The sequence below is a fragment of the Halichoeres trimaculatus genome, unplaced genomic scaffold (assembly GCF_033239565.1).
Source record: "Halichoeres trimaculatus isolate MK-OKI-2021-1 unplaced genomic scaffold, fHalTri1.1 fHalTri1_scaffold_12, whole genome shotgun sequence".
Lineage (NCBI taxonomy): Eukaryota > Metazoa > Chordata > Actinopteri > Labriformes > Labridae > Halichoeres > Halichoeres trimaculatus.
In genome coordinates, this window is record NW_027437190.1 from 14,835,763 (window position 1) to 14,857,827 (window position 22,065).

Here is a 22,065-nt window from a genome sequence, read left to right on the forward strand (position 1 = left end):
TGTGTCATTGCCTGACTAACCATGGGAAAATGTATGACTAATTTAGGTAAAAGAGACATTACTAGCCTGTATTTTAAACATGGATGTAAAGTAACCATGCTGGATGTCAGTAATAGATGTGTACTAATTTTTACATGATCATATGTTTAAGAATCTATCAGAAAACTGCTTTAAAATAGCAAAACTGGTTCATGACATGTTCGAGGTGTGGGCCTCAAACACAAAGGTCTGCCCATAGCTCTGGCCTCACATCAGTTTGAAGGAAGGGGGGTTTAAAGAGAAGGAAAGCCTTAAAGAGACAGCAGCTAAAACAAAGAATTTCAGACAAAGGCTGAAAAAAATATATGTGTATAAAAAATATAAAGCACAACACCCGCTCTTTGAACTGAATTTAATTGGATTCTTAAGCTTAAATGTTTTGTTATGTTTTCCCAAATACATTCTGAGAAAACTTCTTGATACTGTAATCTTTTGTTATCTCCATTAGAAGTTGCCAATTTTGTCTACCATTTTATGGTGGACAAATGTTACACAACATTGACCAAACTTCCCTCTTGAAAACAGCTCCTGGAAACAAGGCTTGCGACTCTGGAAATTTGGGTAAAACAATATGCTAAAAGACACTTGAATGCTTTTAGAAATTTGTATTTGTTTATTACTCCGTGGACAGTCCTCTGTAATGTACTGTACAAAGTAAAAGAGGCAGCTTTAGCCTTTGCGGCTAATTTCCAGCTGCAGTCCCCAGCCAGTTGACGATAGGCAACCTGAAAACAATTTGAAGTACAATAAAATACATTACATTTATCATAACATCAAGTCCAAACAAAAAAGAGAAGACACAACATGATACACGCAGATCGAGCAGACACACACACAGCGCATATCAAATCAGTTCATCCAACAGATATAAAGTGCCAGAACAGGGTCATCAATCAGCACTAATTTGAGTGGCTTTGTCACAATGCAACTTTTACACTTGCATGGCCGATTACTCTGTGAAAAATATCAATTAGTGCAGCCTTTATTACAGCAACATGTAGGTTTGTGTGCAGCACTGACATTCATTCAGTATAAGAACTCATGCTCATGAATTCAGATCCACATAGACGAGAAACTGGGAAAAAGAGAACCCTCTTTATGAAGGCAGGTCAGGGAAGCCCCACCAAAACCCCAGCAGCAAAGAGCTCCTTGGCTGTTTCCTCCACTACACCCCGAGCGCAGAGAATACCAGCTATTCTGCTGCGACAGTCCACCCTGCCAACAACAGCAGCAGCTAAAGAGAGGGCAGGGAAGCCTGGCTATGGCCCACAACCTAAAATAGACACTATATATAAAAATCAAGCAACACATTTAGATCCTGTCTATAAAAACACTGTTTGCACACAGTTCTGATGTTTACTAAACGGCTATGTGTAGACCATGTAGACCGCAGACATTTTATATCTGGCTGGATTGTCCTGTGTTGAAAACATCTCCTGTCAGTGCTAATGAAGAACTGCACCATCCAGTTTGTATGGTAAATAACTATTGTGTGCTGACCGTGTTAAATTACAGGAAATCCACCCTATCTACAAGAACTCTGGCTGAGAATGTTCCCGATTTCATAACAGAACCTGCTGCAGAAAATCATAACAAATTGTTGCACAATGCTAAAATAGTCTCAACAGTGGCTTTATTCATTTGCAAACTTGCTACTGTTTACTGGCATGTTTTTCTTTCCAGTGCTAAAAATATCTATCCACATCTCAGGAAAACAAGGCTGAAGTTTTGCTCCCCACTTGCAACATTAAGTCAGATTTCTGGCTCTAAATTCAACTGGTAGCCTGCCCCTGTGTAATGTAGCTTTAAGGCGGCCATTATAATTACAGTTCATCAGGACAACTCTCATCAAGTGAATTAATAATTTGCATAAAGGAAGTCACAAAGTCATATCTGGGGGTATCGCTCTGTTCTTGGAGCTCCCTGCCCTTCCACATGCCTATATGAATGCAAAAGTGGAGAAAGCACACCTCCCATTTCATTTACGTGCATCGTAAAACCAAGGCAGGGGAAGCAGCAGCAGCAGCAGAGTTGAACAGGTGTACCAGTCTGTCGTGAATATGATGGATTAGAGAAGGAGGGATTAAAGCTGATATTCAACTTACTTTTGCTGTCACTGAAAATAAATATTGATGCATGATTAACTAAGAAAGAGCTTCCCTGATTTAATAAACTCTAAGGGCATCTTTCACCTCTGTCTTAAAGGGACCAAGTACAGAGGTGAAAGATGTCATCATAGCAGCAGCAGTGAGCAGAACATACCCAGAGCTGCATGATGTATTTACATAAAAAACAACAACAACAAAAAACAAAAAACAACAAAAAGCTACTTTTTCTGCAGGTAAATGACTGGCATACAAAAGGCAGGTACATATAATGAGCGCTACATTCTGCAAGATGCTGTGCTGATTTGCATGCATAGAGGAAATACAATGGGATATTAAGGAGCAGGTATACTGGAAGAGAGAAAGGACGCAGAATTGGGGACTCAAGAGAGAATAATACATTTTGTAGGTATAACTGGAAAATAGCCAGAGTGGCACAGCAGCTTGCACAGAACAGTGCTCCAACTTAGAAAGAAAGGAGAGGAAGCTGAGGATGAAAATGCTCTTCCTGGATGTGAGCTATGTGCTGCTGCAGAGTGACACAGACTAGTAATTAGCGCCTTATCTGCTGTTAACCAGACAACTCTGTCACACTCAATCTGTGAGCACATTGATTCAAGACACAATCCTTAATGTGAAAGTGTTGACCCACATTGCACACACAGGCATATAAACACAAAGACACAGCCCAGAGTTAAACAACCCCTGATATATCTTTTAAATATACAATTTAAAATACTTCTAAAATGTTGGAGATATTTTGAAAAAAAATACTTGTTTTTAAAATCCTCATTAGTTGGAAACATTTCATCTCTATCCTGTACTTAGTCTATTGCATCTTCCGTTCCTTCCACAGAAAAGACTGTTTACACTGCACACAGACACTAAAGGAAAAGCACATTAAGGTGAAAATGTGTTCATCTACACACAGATTTAAACATAAACTCTTGCACACACAGCAAACAAACATGACAATCACAGCTGTTACTGACTGCTTGCAGAATCCTTCATACTGCTGCTCTGAAGCTTATGTAACCATAAAAACAGGTTCTAATGAGAGTCACAGGAAACCTTTCCCTCTCACAAACACACTGCTACCTCTCTAAATTAACACTTCTTTAACACAGCAGTCATGCCAACAGTATGAGGGGAAAACAGCCTGGCTGCAGGTACAAATGAAGTCTCTGTGGGTTTCACTGCCTCCCATCTGTTAGTGTAATTCTCTATGTTCCTTGTCAGCACTCCAGTTGGTTTGTGACAGAGGCTTAAGAGACACTTCTATTTTTCATAAATAATTAATTTTAAATAAAAAGATTCAATTTTTAATTGTGTAGCTTTTTTCAGTCCTTACCCGCCTTCAAAGATGCGAACCCGAGGAACCTCACTCTGTTTGGATGTGGAAGGTTCCTCCTCTGCCGTCTCATTTTTCTCCTTCTTTTCGGGCTGCTGTTCTTCCTTTACTCTGGTGAGGGTGCTGGGTGGGGTGGCATGTACCTACACTCAAGACACGCAGAAAAAAAATCAAAAAACCTTAAGACGTTAATTCTTACATTTAATAAAAATATTAATGAGAGGTGTTATTGCCTCTTTTGACAGGGCAGCTGAAGAGACACAGGAGAAGAGAGAGCGGGCTCTGTGCATCAAAGGGTCAAAGCCAAGAGTCAAATCAGCATCCTCCAAATATGACGAAGCAATAAGACTTAACAAGACTGACACTTAATTACCCACAATGCAACACTGATCCCAATGTGTTTAAATGATGAAAAACAGCTTGTTTTAGGGAGAGGTAACGAATTAGTTACTTTACAGATACTGACTGAATTCTGTCTCTAGTATTGAGTACCAATACATGTGAAATTAAACTGTACCATGTTTTGGTACCTAAACACATCCTTTTGACTGCAAGGGAGTGGAAGAGTAGGAGATTTTTCAGTCTGGACATGAACAGAGCATTGCAATTTTATATACTAAGAAATATATTATTTGAAATTGAAAAATTTAAAGTTTTATTATCACACAAATTAATATTTTTTATCATAAACACACACAAAAGTACCAAAAAATTGGTACTGTTAAGTACCAATATCGATTGCTAGGTACTGTGCATCTGTACCATATTGTTTCAAATGTGAAAGGTACCCGTCCCTAGCTAATCATAATAATTTTTATTATGTACAATAATCTGTGAAAATTATAAAGTTTAACAGGAAGTGACTAAATCTATTGGTAGTATTAGCACTAGTTTAAAAGACATGTAATAGTTTTGTATTCAGGGTAAGAAAATAGCGGTTCTATTTACCTCTGACACACGTGAGGTGCTGCTACCTGCAGGGGTCAACTGGCTTTTAGTTGGGGTCGGGGCTGTGGCCATTGTGTATGTCTCTGAGCTGTGCTTTTGTTTGGAGCACAGTAGAGACAACACTGATTTAGTGCTGAGGCCCGGCAAGTTTGGGTTGTGTGCACTGACACTCCAGGTGGAGTAAACTGAAGTGCTGGGGTCCGTCAGGGCAGATGGGTTGGGTTTGACGTAGTTTAGGTAGCACCAGTTGACTGAGGTGGAGGTGTCGAGGCTGGGGAATGAAGGGGTGCTTGGTCTTTTAACAGCCTCCTTCACAACTGACACCCCCTCCTTTTTTTGGCTTGTTGATTCCTTCTTCTCCTCCTCTGGCTTCTTCTCCTCCACATGTCCTGTCCTCGGTACTTGTTCCTGCTGACCCTCCACTTTTACAGCTGCCAACTCCACTCTGTGGGCCTGTTTCTCTTCTCCCTCTTCACGATTTTTCCCATTGGCCTCTTCTTCTTGTCTAAACTTCTGTACCACATTGTCCTCTTCTTCCTTCTCTCCCTCCTCCTCTGCCTTATGTTGCTCCTTTTCCCCTTCCTCCTTAACCCTTTTCTGGTGACGCTGAGCCTCTGTGCTGAGCTCCAAACTAGCTGCAGGGGAAAGCATGCGCTTACTTCCTCCAGCCCCTGGTGGGCCGTACCCTTCCCCAGAACCTGAAGCCATTTCTGTGGGAAGAGAGAGGGAAAGAAGGCTTTTGATGTCAGGGGAAGGGACTTTCAAATACGACCTCTGGAGCTTGTTTCGCTCGACCTGTCCCATGATGACCATAGCTGTGCAAGAAATGGGTCCCTGTGAACAGGTGGAGGCTAGGATCTGGGACAGGGTTGTATACATGGCACTGGCATAGGTAGGCATATGGGTCTGTAGTCGCACTGGTACCACAATGGACACTAATGGTGTAAGCTGTGCCAGGCACGTGGCAATAACTGGCCTTGGGTGATGGTAGGAGATTCTTACAAGGGCTTGACGTGGCAGGGCAGATGACATAGCAGCAATGGAGGGTCTGCTCTCTGTAGTTGCAATGGAAGGAACTTGTGTGGTAAGTCTTGAAGACAAAGGCAAGTACAGTGCCTGATTAGCTCTGGCCCTGGAAGAGAATTGAAGAGGAACAAGTCCAGGAAGCTGATGGAAAGGTATGCCAAACTGTTCAGCCATGTGGATCTGTGCTGGGTGTATCTGTATAGGTGGAGGTCCTGCTTGCGAATGTAAGAATGTCCTATGGATTATTTGGGTAGACAGCACATCAGAGATGGCTGTGGTGACAGGGAGCAGTTGAGATAGCTGTCCATGGGGAAACCTTTGCTGGCTGCTGGGCTGATAGAGAAGCACATCCTGAGAGGGTGGGAAGATTTGTCGTGGCAACAGCTGCAATGCTTTCCCTGCAGCCTCAGGGCTGAAGCAAGCACTTGCCTCAGTTGAGTGGGATGGGGCATGGATTGAATGGGAAGGCCCAGGCTTTGGACTCTCTGCTCTGGACGAGTGACTCATGCTGGTCCCCTCCTCTTGCTCGGGTTCCCCCAAGGTGGCGTGTTTCACAAGGAGACATTTCCTCCGTTCTTTCCAGGAGGATGAAGACTGCTGAGGAGACAGGGATCCATAGTCAAATGACTTACTCCTAGTCTCTGAGATCTGTTCTGTTTGTTGGGGGCTGGGTGGAGTCTGCTCTGAGGCTGAGCGCCTCATCTCCTTTTGGCTTTGGTGGTGGTGGTGTTGGTGAGAAACTGATGGCACCATCAACATCTGGGAGCTTTGGCTACTGGAGGCCCAGATAGTAGAATCTGATCTTGCTGTTTCCTCAAATGAAGCAGAGAGGCTAGAAGTGTGTGAGATGTTGCTCTCTTGACTGGGGCTGCGAGGCAGAGACACAGACTCAAAGCTAGACTCCCCTGAGGACTGTGCTGCTTCTGCCAGGCGGAGTCTCTTCTTCTTTGGTGGCAGCTTCTCTGCAGGGAGCTTAGCCAGAGTCTCGCTACGCTGAGGCCACTGGAACTCCTCCACTCTCTCTGCCTCCTAGGAGAGATAAATAATTAAGAAGTAATCCTGAGAGCTTGATGTGAAAGGAGGAAATACCAACTAAATTAAACTGTAAACTTTAAATATTTATTAAACAAGAAACATGCAATTACTTAAGGTCTTATTTCTTTCAAAGAGAGGGAAAGACACATGTAAACAAAAGCAAGCAAATGAGGTAGTTTGAAACTCAAAGATACAAAGCCAAATGCTGCTCTAAATCATACCTTGGACAAGGATGCTGTCACTGGTGGTGACACAGATGGCATGTCAGCATCAGGCTCCACAGTAACAAGGATCTCTGGCACTTGGATGTTTGGCTGGCGTATGAGGCGAGATGTAGTGGGTGATGGTTTTGGCTCGGGTTGTTGCCTTTGCTGACTCTCTTTGAGGTCTGCTTCCTGACTTTCAGTGGATATGCTCTCCTGCTTCTCAAATGAGCTTGTGTGTTGGATCACAGACACACCCTTCCTATCATGCTGTGGTTTTGGATCAGTCTGTAAAGGAACACCTAGAAATAAACAAAACAAACATATAAGCTCCTTTCAATTTCTGGCATTCTCCCTTTAAATTGTAACATTTTCATTGTTTGTAACATTTCCTTCCCTTGTCTGTCCTGTCATTTTTACAGAGATGCTTAAACTTCCTTTTTCTACTTCACAAATTTAGATATATTGATTTATCATGCTTCACTTAAACTGTTATGGCCTCTTTGATAATGAAGAGGACAAAAGTTTATAATATAAAGGGTGTCACTCACAAAGGCCATTCTTATAATTGTATTGGCTGCTGCAAGAATAAATAAACAAACCTGAGAGGATCTGGCCATGCTCCGGTCTGCTTGACACAGGAATGAGTCCCGTTGAGCCACCTGACATGGCCACAGATCCAGGACTGGGAGGATCCTCCTCCAGACTTTCCTCTTTCCTTCTCTTCCTCACAGCCATAGCCAGTGCTCTGAATTTATAGTGCATCATCATCGGGGGACGATCCTCCCTGGACGTTTTACCCACATCTCTGCTCTTTTGTTCTACTTTTTTTCGCCCTGGGCAATTTCCTCTGTGGGCCTCATAGACTTCGCTGTGTTGGAAGGGGGCCCCACAGGCCTCACACACAAACAGGCTTGGACTTCTTGGCTGTTGCTGTTGTTGTGGCTGTCTGGCTAGTTCTGAGCTTCGAGCTGAGGAGGGAGAAGCGGAGCTGGCCTCCTCAAGCATGACCTCAGCTCCCAATGGGACTTCTATGGCAGGCTGGCGCCGCAGCATACGCTGAGCATGGCCAACCCTCATCTCTGCTACCACTGCTTGCTGCTCATCAAATGACTGGCAGAGACGGTAACTTCTAGGGGACATGGTGCCAGAGGTAGAGGGCTCTCCTTGGCTGGTAGGTGATGGCATTGAGTGACTTCTGAGCAATGGAACTCCAGACAGTTCTTGGGCTCCTAAAGAATCTGCCTCAGGATTATGGAAGTGCCTCAAACCACTGGGCCCAGGGACCTCTCCTTTGGGATCAAATATGTAGGGATCTTTAGGGGTAGTAAACTTGGGTGACTCCATGCTGCTCTTCCTAGACAGAGAAGAGCGCCTTGGTTTTACACTATCAATCTCACTGGTGTCTACTACTGCTTCATTGATAGTTATGAGCTTGGTAATGTGTTCTATTACTTGAGTTTTGGGGACATTGAAGGGAATACTCTTGTCCTCTGTCCCTGAGGATGATGAAATTGAAGAATGAGGATGCTGTTGATGGGGACTGCGCTGCTGCCCTCCCAGTCTTCCATATTTCCCGAGAATAATTTCGGCGTATGTTTTGGCACTGGCACTGGGAGGGCTAACTTGGCATAGGTCAGTGCTGCCAGATCCAGAAAAGTAGCCAGACTCTGTGCTGCCTTTACTTCCAGGGCCTAGAGAAGAAGATGAGGTGGAAAGAGATGAAGATGGGGGATCATCTGGGGAGGCCATCGGGCCACGTTTCCTTTCACTAAGCCTCAATGCCAGCCTCTGCTTGACAGCCTGGGAATCTTCAGGTCTTTGGCTCTCCTCCAACGGCTCCTTGCTACTTTTTCTCTGGTGCCCCAGCATTTCTTTTGAGGAGGATTTCTTGTGCTGGCCTGTCTCCTCTTCAGACTCGGTGCTTTCTCCCTCGGTGTGTTCCTCAGGCTCCTCCCCAACACCACTACCCTCTGGTCCACTCAAACTGGGCTCATCACGGCTGGACGCCAGGCCTGCTTTAATGCGATGGGCATGGGACTTCCGGTGCTTATACAGATTGCTCTTGGTCTTAAAGGAAAATCCACAAGGGCCACAAGGGTAGGGCCTTTCCCCTGTATGTGAGCGGATGTGTTTCTGAAGTACGCTTGGCTTGGCACATGGACGGCCACAATAAGAGCACACATATTTCCCTGGTTTCTGGGGCTTCTTCTCTGCTTTTCTGGGGGAGCTAACCACCTCGGGGTTGTCTTGGCTGGGCTGGGATGGGACTCCATGGCCATGTTCACCCTGGCTGGAAGTAGAGGGGAGGGATGAGGCGGATGAGGAAGCTGGAAAGCAGAAGCTTCCTCCTGAGGTACCTGGGGTGTCTGAATGCTGCCATGCTACTGCTTGCTGCTGCTGTAACCTAAGCAGAAGGTCAGTGCGTTTTGGTTGCCGTTTTTGCAGGCGACCCAGAGCTCTGTGTACAGGCCGAGGATTAGGAGGCTGCTGGGGCTGCAGTGGTGGACAAGATCCTAGTGAGGATTCAGCTGTGGCATGCTGCTGCTCTTGTCTTCCAGGGCGCTCCCCATCAGCTGGACAGCTTGGCTCAGCCTCCATAGAGTGGGGAGGAGGCCTCAAAGAAACACAAGGAATGGCTCTCTGAGCCTCATGGGACTAACCACATGGCAGCAGAGAGGTCAGAGGCAGGGATTCATCAACACACTGACTTTTAAGTCTAAGAGAAGGGCCGTTTTCAGTGTGGGCCAGGAGTTATTATGGAGGACCAAGTGAGGCATCATTAAAAGGTGCCCTGGAGCTGATTGGATGCAGGTAAACATGGATCATCTCTCTGTCCAAAGTCGCCTTGCTTCAGACCAGCCCTGGCCATTTTAAAAGCTTTCCTGAGGTCTTCCGTGCATCTCCTTTGTTTGTAATACAATAGCCAGTCAGCGACTAAATGGGCCTGAAAAACACAGAAAAAAAACAAAAAAACAAAACACAAGTAGAGGTTAATAAACAGTCATCAATCATTTCCCCACTGTTTGAGACAGAAATAACAATTGCATATTTTTTTTGTTCGGGAAATCACACAAGGTAGCCATGAAGAAGGATCCTTTGACTTCTGAAAGGTGTCCATATAGCCTGTCAAACAGTCGACTGTGTAGTAAAAACGTGGAGAAGACCCACATCAGGAGAGTTTACGCCCTAAATACTGTTCTTACATATTACCCTGTGAAAGTGTTATCTTCAGGTGAAGTGTATAGTGGGCTTAGTGTTGTATTGAAACACTAATGGGTCTCTTTAACTGTTTAGAGGCAGATGAAGCAGACAGAGGCCTTTTGCAGTTTTGTATGTTTTTTCTATTTTTTTCCAAGACCCTACATATTTGATGAGTTGGATGGCCAGTACACAGGCAGGAAGTCAAAAGAAGTATTGGATAAAAAAGATTTTATTATGTTTATGTTTTATGTCATGTGACAATGAAAATGGGGGTAAACGGTTGGGTATGTGTTGCAGTAAGTTAAAGAGCTAGGCCTCACCCTGACTGGGGTTTATTCTGCCACCAGGTGCGGTGTTTATGAAGGGCCAAGACTGGGCTTGTTATGAAGCCTGCTGTGAGAGGCTTTCATCAAGATTGATCTATAGTAATAGCTCTAGCTTACGACAGAGAGCAGTGTCTGAGTGGAGCTAAGTGTAGACGATCAGGGTACGATGAAATCCCCTCTTTTATCAAGATGTATGTTCTGTAATAAGTCCCACTTTCTACAAAGCTTGCACTCAGTCTCAACCTTTGGAGGAGGGGTTCTTGAATCACAGCCAATCAAAACACATTCTGGGGATGGATGAGGCCAATCATAACATTTTCTCTGAGCAGCCCGACCGCTGACAGTCCCTATGCAGGCTCATCCAGAGCATCAATCATCGCCTAAGATATTGAGAGTATACTCTGACACCTTCGGCTAACGCTGTGGAAATCACAGCGCACTGAGGGAGTGTTATACCTTACAGATATGGATCTTTATGATAGAGAGGACAGTGTCAGCAAAGATATTAGCAGATGAAAGGATATTGAGAGCTTCTATTGCATCACATAGAGTTATGGTGGAGAATCAAGTGGCTATTTGCCCATGCATTGAGTCTTCATACACACAAAAAGAAAGAAAAAAACAAGATAACATACTTGTGTGAAAGCAATATGAGCTTAGCAGGACAAACATCAGAAATGGGCAGTTTTTTTCCAACAACTTATTCACATAAACCACTCATGATTGAAATAATAGTCTAGTTAGAATAGGATCCAGATGATAAGATAAGATCCAGGAAGAAATTGAATTCTTTTGAGAGGGTTGGTGTTGTGTCATTTGGATCAATATCCATGTTAACCCTTGAATTTGTGTTCCCCCGCCTCTTGCAACTCTGGCACCAAATCAACTATTAACTTGTTTTCCAAATTGAAATTTGAATACCAATTGACTGAAAGACACTGAAAAAGTTAAAAATTGATAAAACTTGATTTAAAAAGACTAAGCATGGGGTAGGTAAACATGGCCAAACTGATTTACCAAGTAGGGTTTAAGTTCTCTTTGCACATCACATTCAACATCTGCATACTTTTACACATTGCTCTAGTTGAGCAGGGATATCATTTTAACCAGGTACAGTGTACTTTCTAATTTAGCTCCATTAAAATAAAAAACAAACAAACAAAACAAAAAAACACATACACATGAGATGCAATCTGTCCACTGTGCTTGTTTATCATCACTTCATCACTATCATCACTACCAGAACTCAAGTGTGGCTGCACTACAGCATGGACACATCAAAACATATGAATTTCAGGCCAAATAATAAGTCAAAGAAACTGGTTATTTAAGTGCTGTCCAGCAAAGATGACAAAATTTCATTGAATGATACAGCAATGTGAAAAGTTCATGCTTCTTTTATTTGCCAAAGTGAGGAAAGAAACAACACAGCAGATGAAAAGCAAAAGTGACCTGCAGCTGACACAACTCTTTTACTGTAAATTTTTGGGGAACCATGATTGATAAAAATCTTGAGGCCGGAAAGGCTGAAAAAACAGACATACTCAAACAGGCCCACTGAAGATAAAAACATTAACATCAAAAGCTACTGGAAAGCTACTAGTGCCTGTTCAGGCGGTTGTAAGGATATACAAAGCCGTCATAAGGCAATTAACAGGAAGGGACGCCTTCTTCTGCTTCTATTTCTGGCAGATTAGACTGGCAGGACAACTCTGCACGTCAGTTTGGTTTAATTCTGGCCAATGCACATCTTGGTAGGATCACTTGACTTTGTGTGAACAGTGAAGTTGAAATCAAACCAACCTTTTCCTGATTGAAGAAATGTTGCACACGTAAGCATAGATATTACCATAAGTTTAAACCAGTTATGATTTATGGCGTCCAGCTGTGATGAGTCAGTTTTTCTCAAGTTCTGTGTTTGGACAGTTTTATGTGCTATGAACTGTGATTTATCTACAATAATAAAATAGATCAGGCTTTAACTTTCAGGGTGTTATGGACGTTAACAGACCTGTACAACCTGACACTTTGGTGAGATTCAGAGCAATAACTGAAGAGTAACCAGTTGTCATTTGAAGCAATTTACACATATTTTGGGGCAACTACACTGCCTGGCCAAAAAAAAGTTGCCACCTGGATTCCACTATTCAAATAGGTACAAGCCTGGTATTGGATAATTATTGTATGGACGGTTATCTTTCAGCTGGCAACAAGTTGTTTAACCTTAACTGGTGCAATGAGTTGCTTCTCTTTTCTTGTGGAAGGACACATCCCGGGGTTGTGGAAAAGATGTTAGTCTGTTTGAGAAGGGTCAAATCATTGGCCTGCATCAAGCAGAGAAGACATGTAAGGAGATTGCAGAAACTACTGAAATTGGGTTAAGAACTGTCCAAAGCATTATTAAAAACTGGAAGGGTAGTGGGGAAACATAGTGACTTAAACATTTGGTGAAATCAAATCAAAGAAAAACAACAGAAGAACTCAGGGCTATGTTTAACAGCGAAAGTAAGAGCATTTCCACACACACAATGAGAAGGGAACTCAAGGGATTGGGACTGAACAGCTGTGTAGCCTTAAAAAAAACATTAATCAGTGAGGCTAACTGGGAAAAAAAATACCTCAGTTTGCTGGGGAGCATAAAGATTGGACTCTGGAGCAGTAGAAGAAGGTCATGTAGTCTGATGAGTCCAGGCTTACCCTGTTCCAGAGCGATGGGCGCATCAGGGTAAGAAGAGAGGCAGATGAAGTGATCGCCCATCATGCCTAGTGCCTACTGTCCAAGCCTGTGGGGTCGGTGCTATGATCTGGGGTTGCTGCAGTTGGTCAGGTCTAGCTTCAGCAATAGTCTGTGCTCAAAGAATGAGGTCAGCTGACTACCTGAAATATATGGATTATTTTCTTCCCTGATGGCATGGGCATATTCAAAGATGACAATGCTAGAATTCATCGGGCTTAATATGTGAAAGAGTGGTTAGGGGAGCATCAGACATAATTTTTACACATGGATTGTCCACCAAGGAGTCCAAGCCTTAACCCTCCTTAACCCATTGAGAATCTTTGGGATGTGCTGGAGAAGGCTTTGCGCAGCCTCTACCATCATCAATGAAAGATCTTGGTGAAAAATTAATGCTACACTAGATAGAAACAAATCTTATGACATTGCAGAAGCTTATTGAAACAATGCCACAGCTAATGCGTGCCGTAATCAAAGCTAAAGGCAGTGAAATATCAGAATGTGTGACTTTTTTTTTGGCCAGGCAGTGTATTTTGTACCAGGATTAAAATTGAAACATGTGCAGTAATAAGCTAAGAGTGGCAAGCTCCAAAGTTCTGAGTATTATTATTTTTCAAGCAAAATTTGATGTGGAATTTTTCTTTCTTAAGATGTTTTTTTGTAGCATTCGCCTAGTTTTGACTCATCTCAAAATGGTACAGTCAGTATTTTTGATGTGGTTCCTCAGGTATTTAAGGTATTTAACTATAATTCCAAAACTTAAAGTTTCAAAGGGTATAAAACATAAATTTTGCATAGGAAATGACTCATTGAGTGGTGTATGGGCAAAAGAAATAAAGTCAAAATGACCTTTTTTATGTCAAGCATCCCTAATGTCTTGGTGTTGTAATGATCTGAAGTTTGGTATCGCTCATGTCTTTGTCTCTTTCAGTGCGTTCTTGACTGCAACGGCCAGTACTTCACTCCAGTTATCAGGAAGGATAAATTGATATGGGAACATTTCTTTTGAGGTAAACATTAGCTAACTTCAAATTTACTTTGCAGGGACAAGTTGGCTTGTGTTGTGCTTTTGTTCCACTGTGTTGCTTGTGACAAAGACTTATAAAATGGGACATATTTTTTCCCACACTGTCTACGTGCAAGGTACCTGCAGGTGTCTTACGCAATGAATGTTATACTTTACTTTTGGAGAAATGTACTCAAAGTAGGGGGGAAAAAAAATCAATATAAAACCAGAAAAGCTAACGAAAAGAGGAAAGAAGGAATCAGGGATCTAATTGTAGAATACACTGGCCTGGGCAAAGACTGCAGCTTATGGTGCCAGTTGTAGCAAGGCAGTACTGACAGGTTTTTTTTTTTAATGAGCCACACTTTCGCTCTCACTGAGCGTCTAAAAAAAACCTCTGCACAGTCAGCCTTCATTAGAGCCGGTTTAGAGCGAAAGAAAAGAGAAGAATCACTCTTCCTCTTGGAAACAACTTGACAGATTCTCCCATCTCCACGTTCCCCCACATCTGCTGAGAGCTGATCATCTGTTCAGTGTGTGTGTTCCTCCGAGTACACCGACACCATGATTACAGCAGACTTCCACCATCAACACCAAGCAATTAGGCAGTGTAACAAAGCAAATCAACACAATTAAAATCCACTGCTCCAGATAAGTTCTGTAGGTGGTGCCAGATGAAGCTTTTTCAGCATAGTTGTTGATATTGTTGTATTGTTGTTGTTTTACTGTCTAGGAATGCATATAGATGAGTTAAATCAAAGACAACAAAGCTCACAGACAAACCACATACATCCAGTTCTTGCTGCAGAATGCTGTTATGCAAACATGCAAGCTTCAGATAGAAAAAGTAGTTAACAAAAGAAAGATCTGTACTAGAGGGGAGGCGGGGAAACAAGGGATTAAAATGTGCAAAAAGTGAGTGGGTCTGAATGTAATGAAGAAAGATGATGCCGTGCACAGAAAATAGGATTGAGAAGGATAATGAAAGCACAAAGAGAAAGACAAATTGCCCCTCCCTATCCTGCTGTAATGAATGTCTTTTTTTCCTGTAGTTGGTTATCAGAGTGTAAGTTTAATGATCTCTGGCAGAGCAGTTGATGCAGCCCTTAAACAGGGCTATTAGATGGTTTTAAGGTTTGGGGAGAGCATTGCTTACATTATTCATGGCCGTCTAGACTGCCAGCTCTGAGCGGGGAAACACACAGTCTGAGTCCTGCCAGAAAGACGAGAGAGAAGAATGCAAGAGCCGAGCTGAAACACGCAGATCCACGCACACACACAAACACATACAGTGCTCATACAGTCAAGAGTACGGCACTCCCCAGAGTAAAACCCACTCACCAACATCAGCCCTTAATCTATTCTGACACATCTGACCAGCAAATCATCCGCAGCGCCCTGAGGTGACCCTCTCTGATTCCAGTCAGCCGGTCCTCCTGCTGTCTGACGAGGGGTTTTCCTCCTTCATCATCCTCATTCCACAGGCATGACATGTTATCTGCGGCACCTTTCACATTCAGCGCTGCACAGCAGAGCAGCACTGGCTCAGACACTGTAGTGTAAAGATGTGGTAACGACAAGACCATGTGTACAGACGACAGACAGGCTTTAAAAATCTGTTTTACTGTTTGGATGTTTGTGGAGAACGATGTTCTTCACTCTGCTCTATTTTTAGACTCAGATGTGAGCAGTAAGCAACATGAAGCCACTTTACTGTCTTTGGGTTGAGGTTTCTGATCAGACCCTCAGAGCTGTCAAAGAGTCATGTGCAACACAACACATTTTTATCCCCCAATGACTTTGTCTTCCCCTCATGTTAAGTAGTTTCACAATAACTCTGAATACCACATGGAGTTCACCAGGGCTGTTTTATGTGCTAATTTTAGCATCTTCACCTAATTGTGATTTAATCAAAATTCATGCTAAATTTCCTTCCTATTGCAAGTGAATACAATTTTTCAAAAAAGAAAAAAAATCGCATTTACATTTATGAGATCCTTGTTCACTGAATGTACATTCAACCTCCCCAGCATCTCATCCTTCTCTCTTTTTTTTCCCTCCGTAATATTTGCTCTATGATAATGTAATGTAATATGCTTTGAACTGCAGGAAAAAAAGAAGCTGTCAACCGCTGACTATCAATTAAAACTAGCGTAACCACATTCTGAAAAACCAAGAGGACACCCTACCCAGCCTCCTGAAGCTTACCACAAAAGTACTCAAAGATACTCAAGAACAGACAAACTTTATGAATTATACATTTATCTAAAATATTCGTTTCATCTGTTTGAAGTGAAATATTCTTTAATTAAAACACAAATACTGCCCCACAACATGCTTAAATGAAAAGACAAAGAGAGGGAGCCCATTGCTCAAAAATACATTTCTCTTGGGAGGTACCCTTCAGTGATTTTCTTTTGGGTACTTTTTCAGCAGTTTGTCAATAAAGTGTATCTATGCATTTTCCAGTTTCTGAGAGCACAGCGCAGGCAGTCAGAGCATGTTTTCTGTTTTGATCTGAGAGAAGGAGCGACCTGGGTCTTTCATGTCATGATGCATGCTGTGTGCGTGCTCACATCTTGACAGGTAGGTAAGTCAGAACAATGCCAGTGGCCCAGTGAAGTGCTTTATTATAAATATTAACGGTATGTAGAACAAGCTGAGCAAATAACAGATATTTTAGGGAAGTTCATAACATAATTTTATAATCATAAAGAAAGACATGTCCTGGCAAAAGAGGACGAATGGTCATCCTACATAGAGCACACTGCCCACAAGTGTTTCAGCAGAGTAATGCGCAGGGATGGGGATACATCAACCCACAAATATGCAGTGTTCATGACGGGTTTACGTCCAACATTTTGTTTTTACAGTTTTTACAGTTTCTCTAGCTGGTTTCTCAACAAGGGGGCAGAAGTAACAGGTGTCCCCTATGTATAATAAACAAACTACAGGCAAAAACCTGAGATAACCCCACTTCAAAAAAAGTCATTGATCCCGTTAAGAAAATGTATGGATGCATGGTAAACCACTTCAGCACTTCAGGTTTCCAGACCTCCTCATTCTTCATATATCTACGTTGGTTGTACACAAGTATCACCTTCAAGCAGTTTGTTTTCCTGCCATTCTGATGCAGTTGGATGAAAAACATAAAGAACAGCAAACAGACAAACAGACATGAACAATTGGAGCCAATACGCCCCCAAGTCCCTTTATGTCGCACATTTCATATAATAATCACAGTTTAAGACAATGTCACCAGACTTTTAACATTTTCTCTGATAACAGCCAAATCTTCTAAACTGTGATCACCAGAGAGTTAGAAAACGTGTGTGTGCGCGTGTGTGTGTGTGTGCGCAAGCTCAGTCAGCAGAAACAGGCACTGAAGCAGGTACCCAAGGGAGCCCTGACACACAGAATATCTCAAACTCCTCACATCCTTAACACACACACATACACACACATGCTGTCACACACACACTGTCATGGACACTCTGTCTCCCTCCCTCCTCTCAGTCTATTAACTCCAGCGGTTAAACTTCTAATACACTAAATCCAATAAAGCAAACATTTAGCTCAACTCCAGCTCAATAATCGGCGCAGGAGCTCTGCAGCAGATTTACAGTAAAAACTTCATTATCATGCACGGGAGAGTACGGCCGGCAGTTTGTGTTCATTTCCTCATCAATACCCCGACGTGTTCACGCAGCCAGTAATGACGGATGAAAATACGGGCTGAACATTAAATTACCTCGTGCCCTGGGAACACATAAACCCTCTAAAGTGCTTTTTAAAAAATCTGCTGTCATACCCCTCTTCAAAACACACAAACACAAACACACACGGCTCACTCTCCCCTTTCTCTGTTACTGGCAGTAGCCCGGTGCAGGTTCCCATGGAAACCAGCCTACTCTGAGCAACGGCAGATGGAGAGGGAGCTGGAGGTCTAAATTTATCTCCCAGCATCCTTTCTGACTACATACGCACACTGGCAGCAGGAAGTAATGGGGGAAATGTTTGGCCCCTGCTTGTATCGACAAGCTGGCATGACCTTCGACATCGAGCCTCCTCGGATTGGCAGCTGATTGATACTGCATCGCAAGAACACGCGGAGAGCTCTCTTTGAGAGCTTCACCTGCAAACCCCAAAGTCTTAATGAAGCAACACCACATACGAGAGCATTATTCATCTCAAATAATCTGGGCTGTGTGATAGGTTGCTTGAGCTCCATCAAAATGTTGTGAGAGCAGAGTAAAATTTTTCAAACATCCTTTTCACTGCAAAAGTTCAGACTTTAGCTCCCTGCTCTGCAACTCTGTATGAGGAAGATGGAAAGTGAAATCACAATCCTTCCTCTGCCACCGCCAACAAAAAAAGAGCTGTTGATCGGACTCCTGCCAATAATCCCAGAGAGCAACACCAACCAATCACAGACCTGAAGGAAGAAACTGCTTCAAATAAACTGGAGAAATAAAAAAAACAGAGCATAAAACCTTTGAGGCCAACACTGGCACTCACTCAGGGATCTTGCTGCTGTCAGAAGGAGCCGCACGCTAAGGAGGACACCGTCTGAGAAAACACCACATACCAGAGCGCTCACTCACCCTCTCAGCTCTGTGAGGGATGTTTCGTCGAGATCGCTGCACCTCTGAGGCGAGAGGGTGTTGAGAAGGATTTCACAGGGCTTTGATAAGACCGGCAGATCACACCCATTGCAGTGTTCACTTTGATTAAACACAAGCCAGCGAACTGCAGGTCAACACAGCCTTTAAACCAAACGCAAGCAGCATAGAGGAGCTGGGTAATGTAACCCACTACACCTCAGCGGCAGGGGAAGCTCATGCTGAAAGTTCTTACAATGAGAGTTACTTCTTTGGTGGCACGATCAACTGTAAGAAAACAAACTTCTCACAACTTAAACTGAAGTGCAGGATGCTATTTTTCAATCATTTTATCTGCAGCCAGGACTTTCACAGATAGAGAGCATCATTTTGTGATCATGTGTTTCAGATAAAGTTATCTCGGATTGGAAAAGACAAAATTTTACATCTCAATGGCAACATCTCAAGCTAAGTCAAGGTAAGTTATCCTTTAACAAGTAAAGCATGTCTTGTGTTCACATACAAGACAAACTTTTAGGGACACTGCCCACATCATTTTTTAGAGAAATCACAACATAACCCCCATTTAAGTAAAAACAAGCAAACAATGTATTTAAGTACAATAACACTAACAAATAAGTAATAGAGAACTCACAGCACAAACAATCAAACTTCCTGCACAAAGAACAAGTTTAGCTATCATATTCATTAGGTCTTACTAATCCCAAGTAGCAAGGTGAATTTAAAATTGCACACCAAACAAAAGCTCAGGTCTTAAGAGGTTAAGCCAGGTAAGACCTTAAAGGGCTAAGGTGCCAGATTATCAAGTATCATGAAGAATTTGGTGCATAAATATCAAATGAATGAACAAAAGTCTGTGAAGTTAAGAGGCAGCTTAGCTCCAACTCATTAACCATTGCTGAAAAGTTAAATAATAAAAAGAAGGAAGAGAAAAGAGCGAAGAGGGGAGGAGAGATGGCTTGATTCAATGGAGGGAGAAGGACAGAGGAAGAGAGCAAAGGAAGGAAGGAAGGAAGGAGACTTGGTCAGAAAAAGACGCGAGAAGGAGGGAGCGAGAAAGAGGCTGAGTTTGGATTACCTGACAGAGCAGTCTGGTCTTCCCCCTCAGAGACACTTCACAGGCACTGCGAGACGAGCAGGGAGAGCCAGAGAGTGAGAGCGGATATGACTGTTTGAGTGGGTGTGTTGCTGAGAGAGAGGGAAGGAGAGAGGGAGAAGCTAGGGTGAGGCAAAAAGGGGGATGGTGAGAGAGAGGGAGACACTACATGAATGTTTCCACTGTATAAACGCATGAGGAGGAGAAGGAGGAGGAGAAGGAGGAGGATGCGGTGGCAAGAAGAGCCTAAAAACAACTCGTATTCCCGTAGAAAGAAAAACTTGTGATAAAAAATCCCAGCATCCTTTTTGGCTCTCCAGTAAAAGCATCAGATTCTCATGTTTTCCTGTTTCAAGTTTTACACATCCCGTGTTGGCAGCACACATCTGACAGAAAGGATGACAAACAGGTCTTACAAGGGTTTTTCCCCTGAAACGCCAAACTCTGGAGGCTTTTCCTCAGAATAATCCTCTCATTACAGTTATTTTACTCCAGGAGATACAGCAATTTTTTTTCCAAAGTGACAAAATCTACATGAAAATATCCCTTTTACTTAAGTCCTCTACTTGCAACCCAAGTGTCACTGTGCTGTATCCGTGTAATGAATCCCAGAGTGGCATCCATTCAAGCAAACCCCCGCATTACGCAGAACTCTGGCTGTTCCTATCAGCAGTGCAACACGAGAGAGAAGCAGAGAAACAGAAAGAGAAAGAGAGAATTGAGAATGAACGGAGCCCCTGCTGTTCTATACAGCGCTGCTTCATTGGCAGAGCACAGGAAGTGTGAGTCACACACTCCAAAATAAACACGCTCACACAGCGACGAGCCGGCACACGGAACGAGCGGCTGGCCGGGCGTCTGATCAGAAGGTGACAGGCAGGGGGGACATGGGTCGTCACAGGCCAGCAGCACGTGGAGGCTGGGTGGGACTCAGCTGGACGGCGTGCAAGATCAAGCTCTGGTGTTCATCTCTTCATTCACTTTTATATTTTTTGTGTTCTGATTTGACCAGTCAATGAATGTTGTCAGTTTTTAATCTGCTCAAGCCTGAACTCATACCCTCCCACATACAGTCTGAGTATATATACAAGCACACTCACAAACTAGAAAAGCACACAGAGAGCGCAGACCTCCACCAAGCATATTGTGATTGTTACGCAACACTTTAGTCCTACTTTAATGTTATACTCCCTTTCAGCAAACTGTCTGCTACACTTTGGTGTTAGTTGCAGGTTTGTACGATAACTTTTTACCTGAGGTGTTGAAAATTATGATTACCTAGTACTTGTTTCATATTCTGGATCTTAGTATCCAGAATATGAAACAATGGTCTGGATCGTACTTTTATATCTGTCAGAAATTATAGTGACCTTGTCTTGTATTGATTTGCAAAGCAATCTGACCATTTATCATGGAGTTATATACACAAATGGTGAAAATGGCCCTTTCTCACAATGATAAAGAATCCTTAAAAAAGTCCTGGATCCAGACAATGATCTGGATCACATCCAAAATTGTATCACTTTTTCCTTATCCCATTTTGAAGATTTCCTGAAAATTTCAACAAGATCTATTTGTTAGTTTTTGAATTATGTTGTTTGCAGACAAACAAACAAACAAACTCTCCCAAAAACATAACTTCTTCCTTACAACTACTGCCCCCAATGAATCAAATGGTCACCGTTGATGACATGTCTGATGAAACGGTCGATCCCTGGGAAACCAAGTTCACATATATACATTACGTTGTGTTGTTGACAGGGTCGGATCAGATTACATTAGAGCATGGCTTGCACAATGCAGTTTGATCAGTGTTAGCCAAAAGCCAAAAGGATTTATAGGAAATGTTAATTTAAAGGTGCTTTTCAACCAGAGGGACAAGGAACTTTAAGACCCTAGTGAAACATTCCCAGAAACTACATGGTTCCTTTGGTTTATTGTTTGTTTGTGTTTCCAGCAGCTCAGGTAGATGGTCCAGGTGTATTTTGCAAATTAGGTTAGTGATGTTCGGAAATTATAGATAAAATAAATGTAGCCCACTGCCAGATGAGTGGAGGAATATGACAAAGACAAAGGCCATTCAGCAAAAATTGACACCACAGAAGAAGACAATCGCCATCTTTATGTGTAGCATTGCAGTTAGCCTGTTAGCATGATGCATAGTAAGCATGTGGTGGTTTTTATGACCCTTAATTTTGTTACTCAATTAAATAGATTTCATGACCTGGCACTTGAAAGGAGACAAATAATAGAGACATCATCCAAAGCATGGAGATGGCAAAGATCAGCTTTTGTTTCCTCTTAAAAATCAAATTGACAACTTTAAGTGGGATAAATCCTTCTCAATTTTTCAGACAGAAAGAAGATAAA

At 42.7% G+C, this 22,065-nt stretch overlaps 1 protein-coding gene across 2 annotated transcripts in view; it reads right to left on the reverse strand.

Annotated features, from left to right (window-relative positions):
- The window catches only part of hivep3b (HIVEP zinc finger 3b), a 50,894-nt gene that overhangs the window by 4,826 nt on the left and 24,003 nt on the right, over nucleotides 1–22,065 (reverse strand). Inside the window, exons 1-5 of one of the 2 annotated variants that reach the window (XM_074683019.1) lie at nucleotides 19,678–19,782; nucleotides 7,310–9,654; nucleotides 6,726–7,009; nucleotides 4,444–6,498; nucleotides 3,496–3,638 (exon numbers count right to left, since the gene is read on the reverse strand). In XM_074683019.1, the coding sequence (XP_074539120.1) occupies nucleotides 3,496–3,638; nucleotides 4,444–6,498; nucleotides 6,726–7,009; nucleotides 7,310–9,308 (4,481 nt within the window). In that variant the 5' untranslated portion in view covers nucleotides 9,309–9,654; nucleotides 19,678–19,782. Of the gene's footprint in view, nucleotides 1–3,495; nucleotides 3,639–4,443; nucleotides 6,499–6,725; nucleotides 7,010–7,309; nucleotides 9,655–19,677; nucleotides 19,783–22,065 lie in introns of those variants that run through there. The other variant, XM_074683017.1, reaches the window with a different exon arrangement.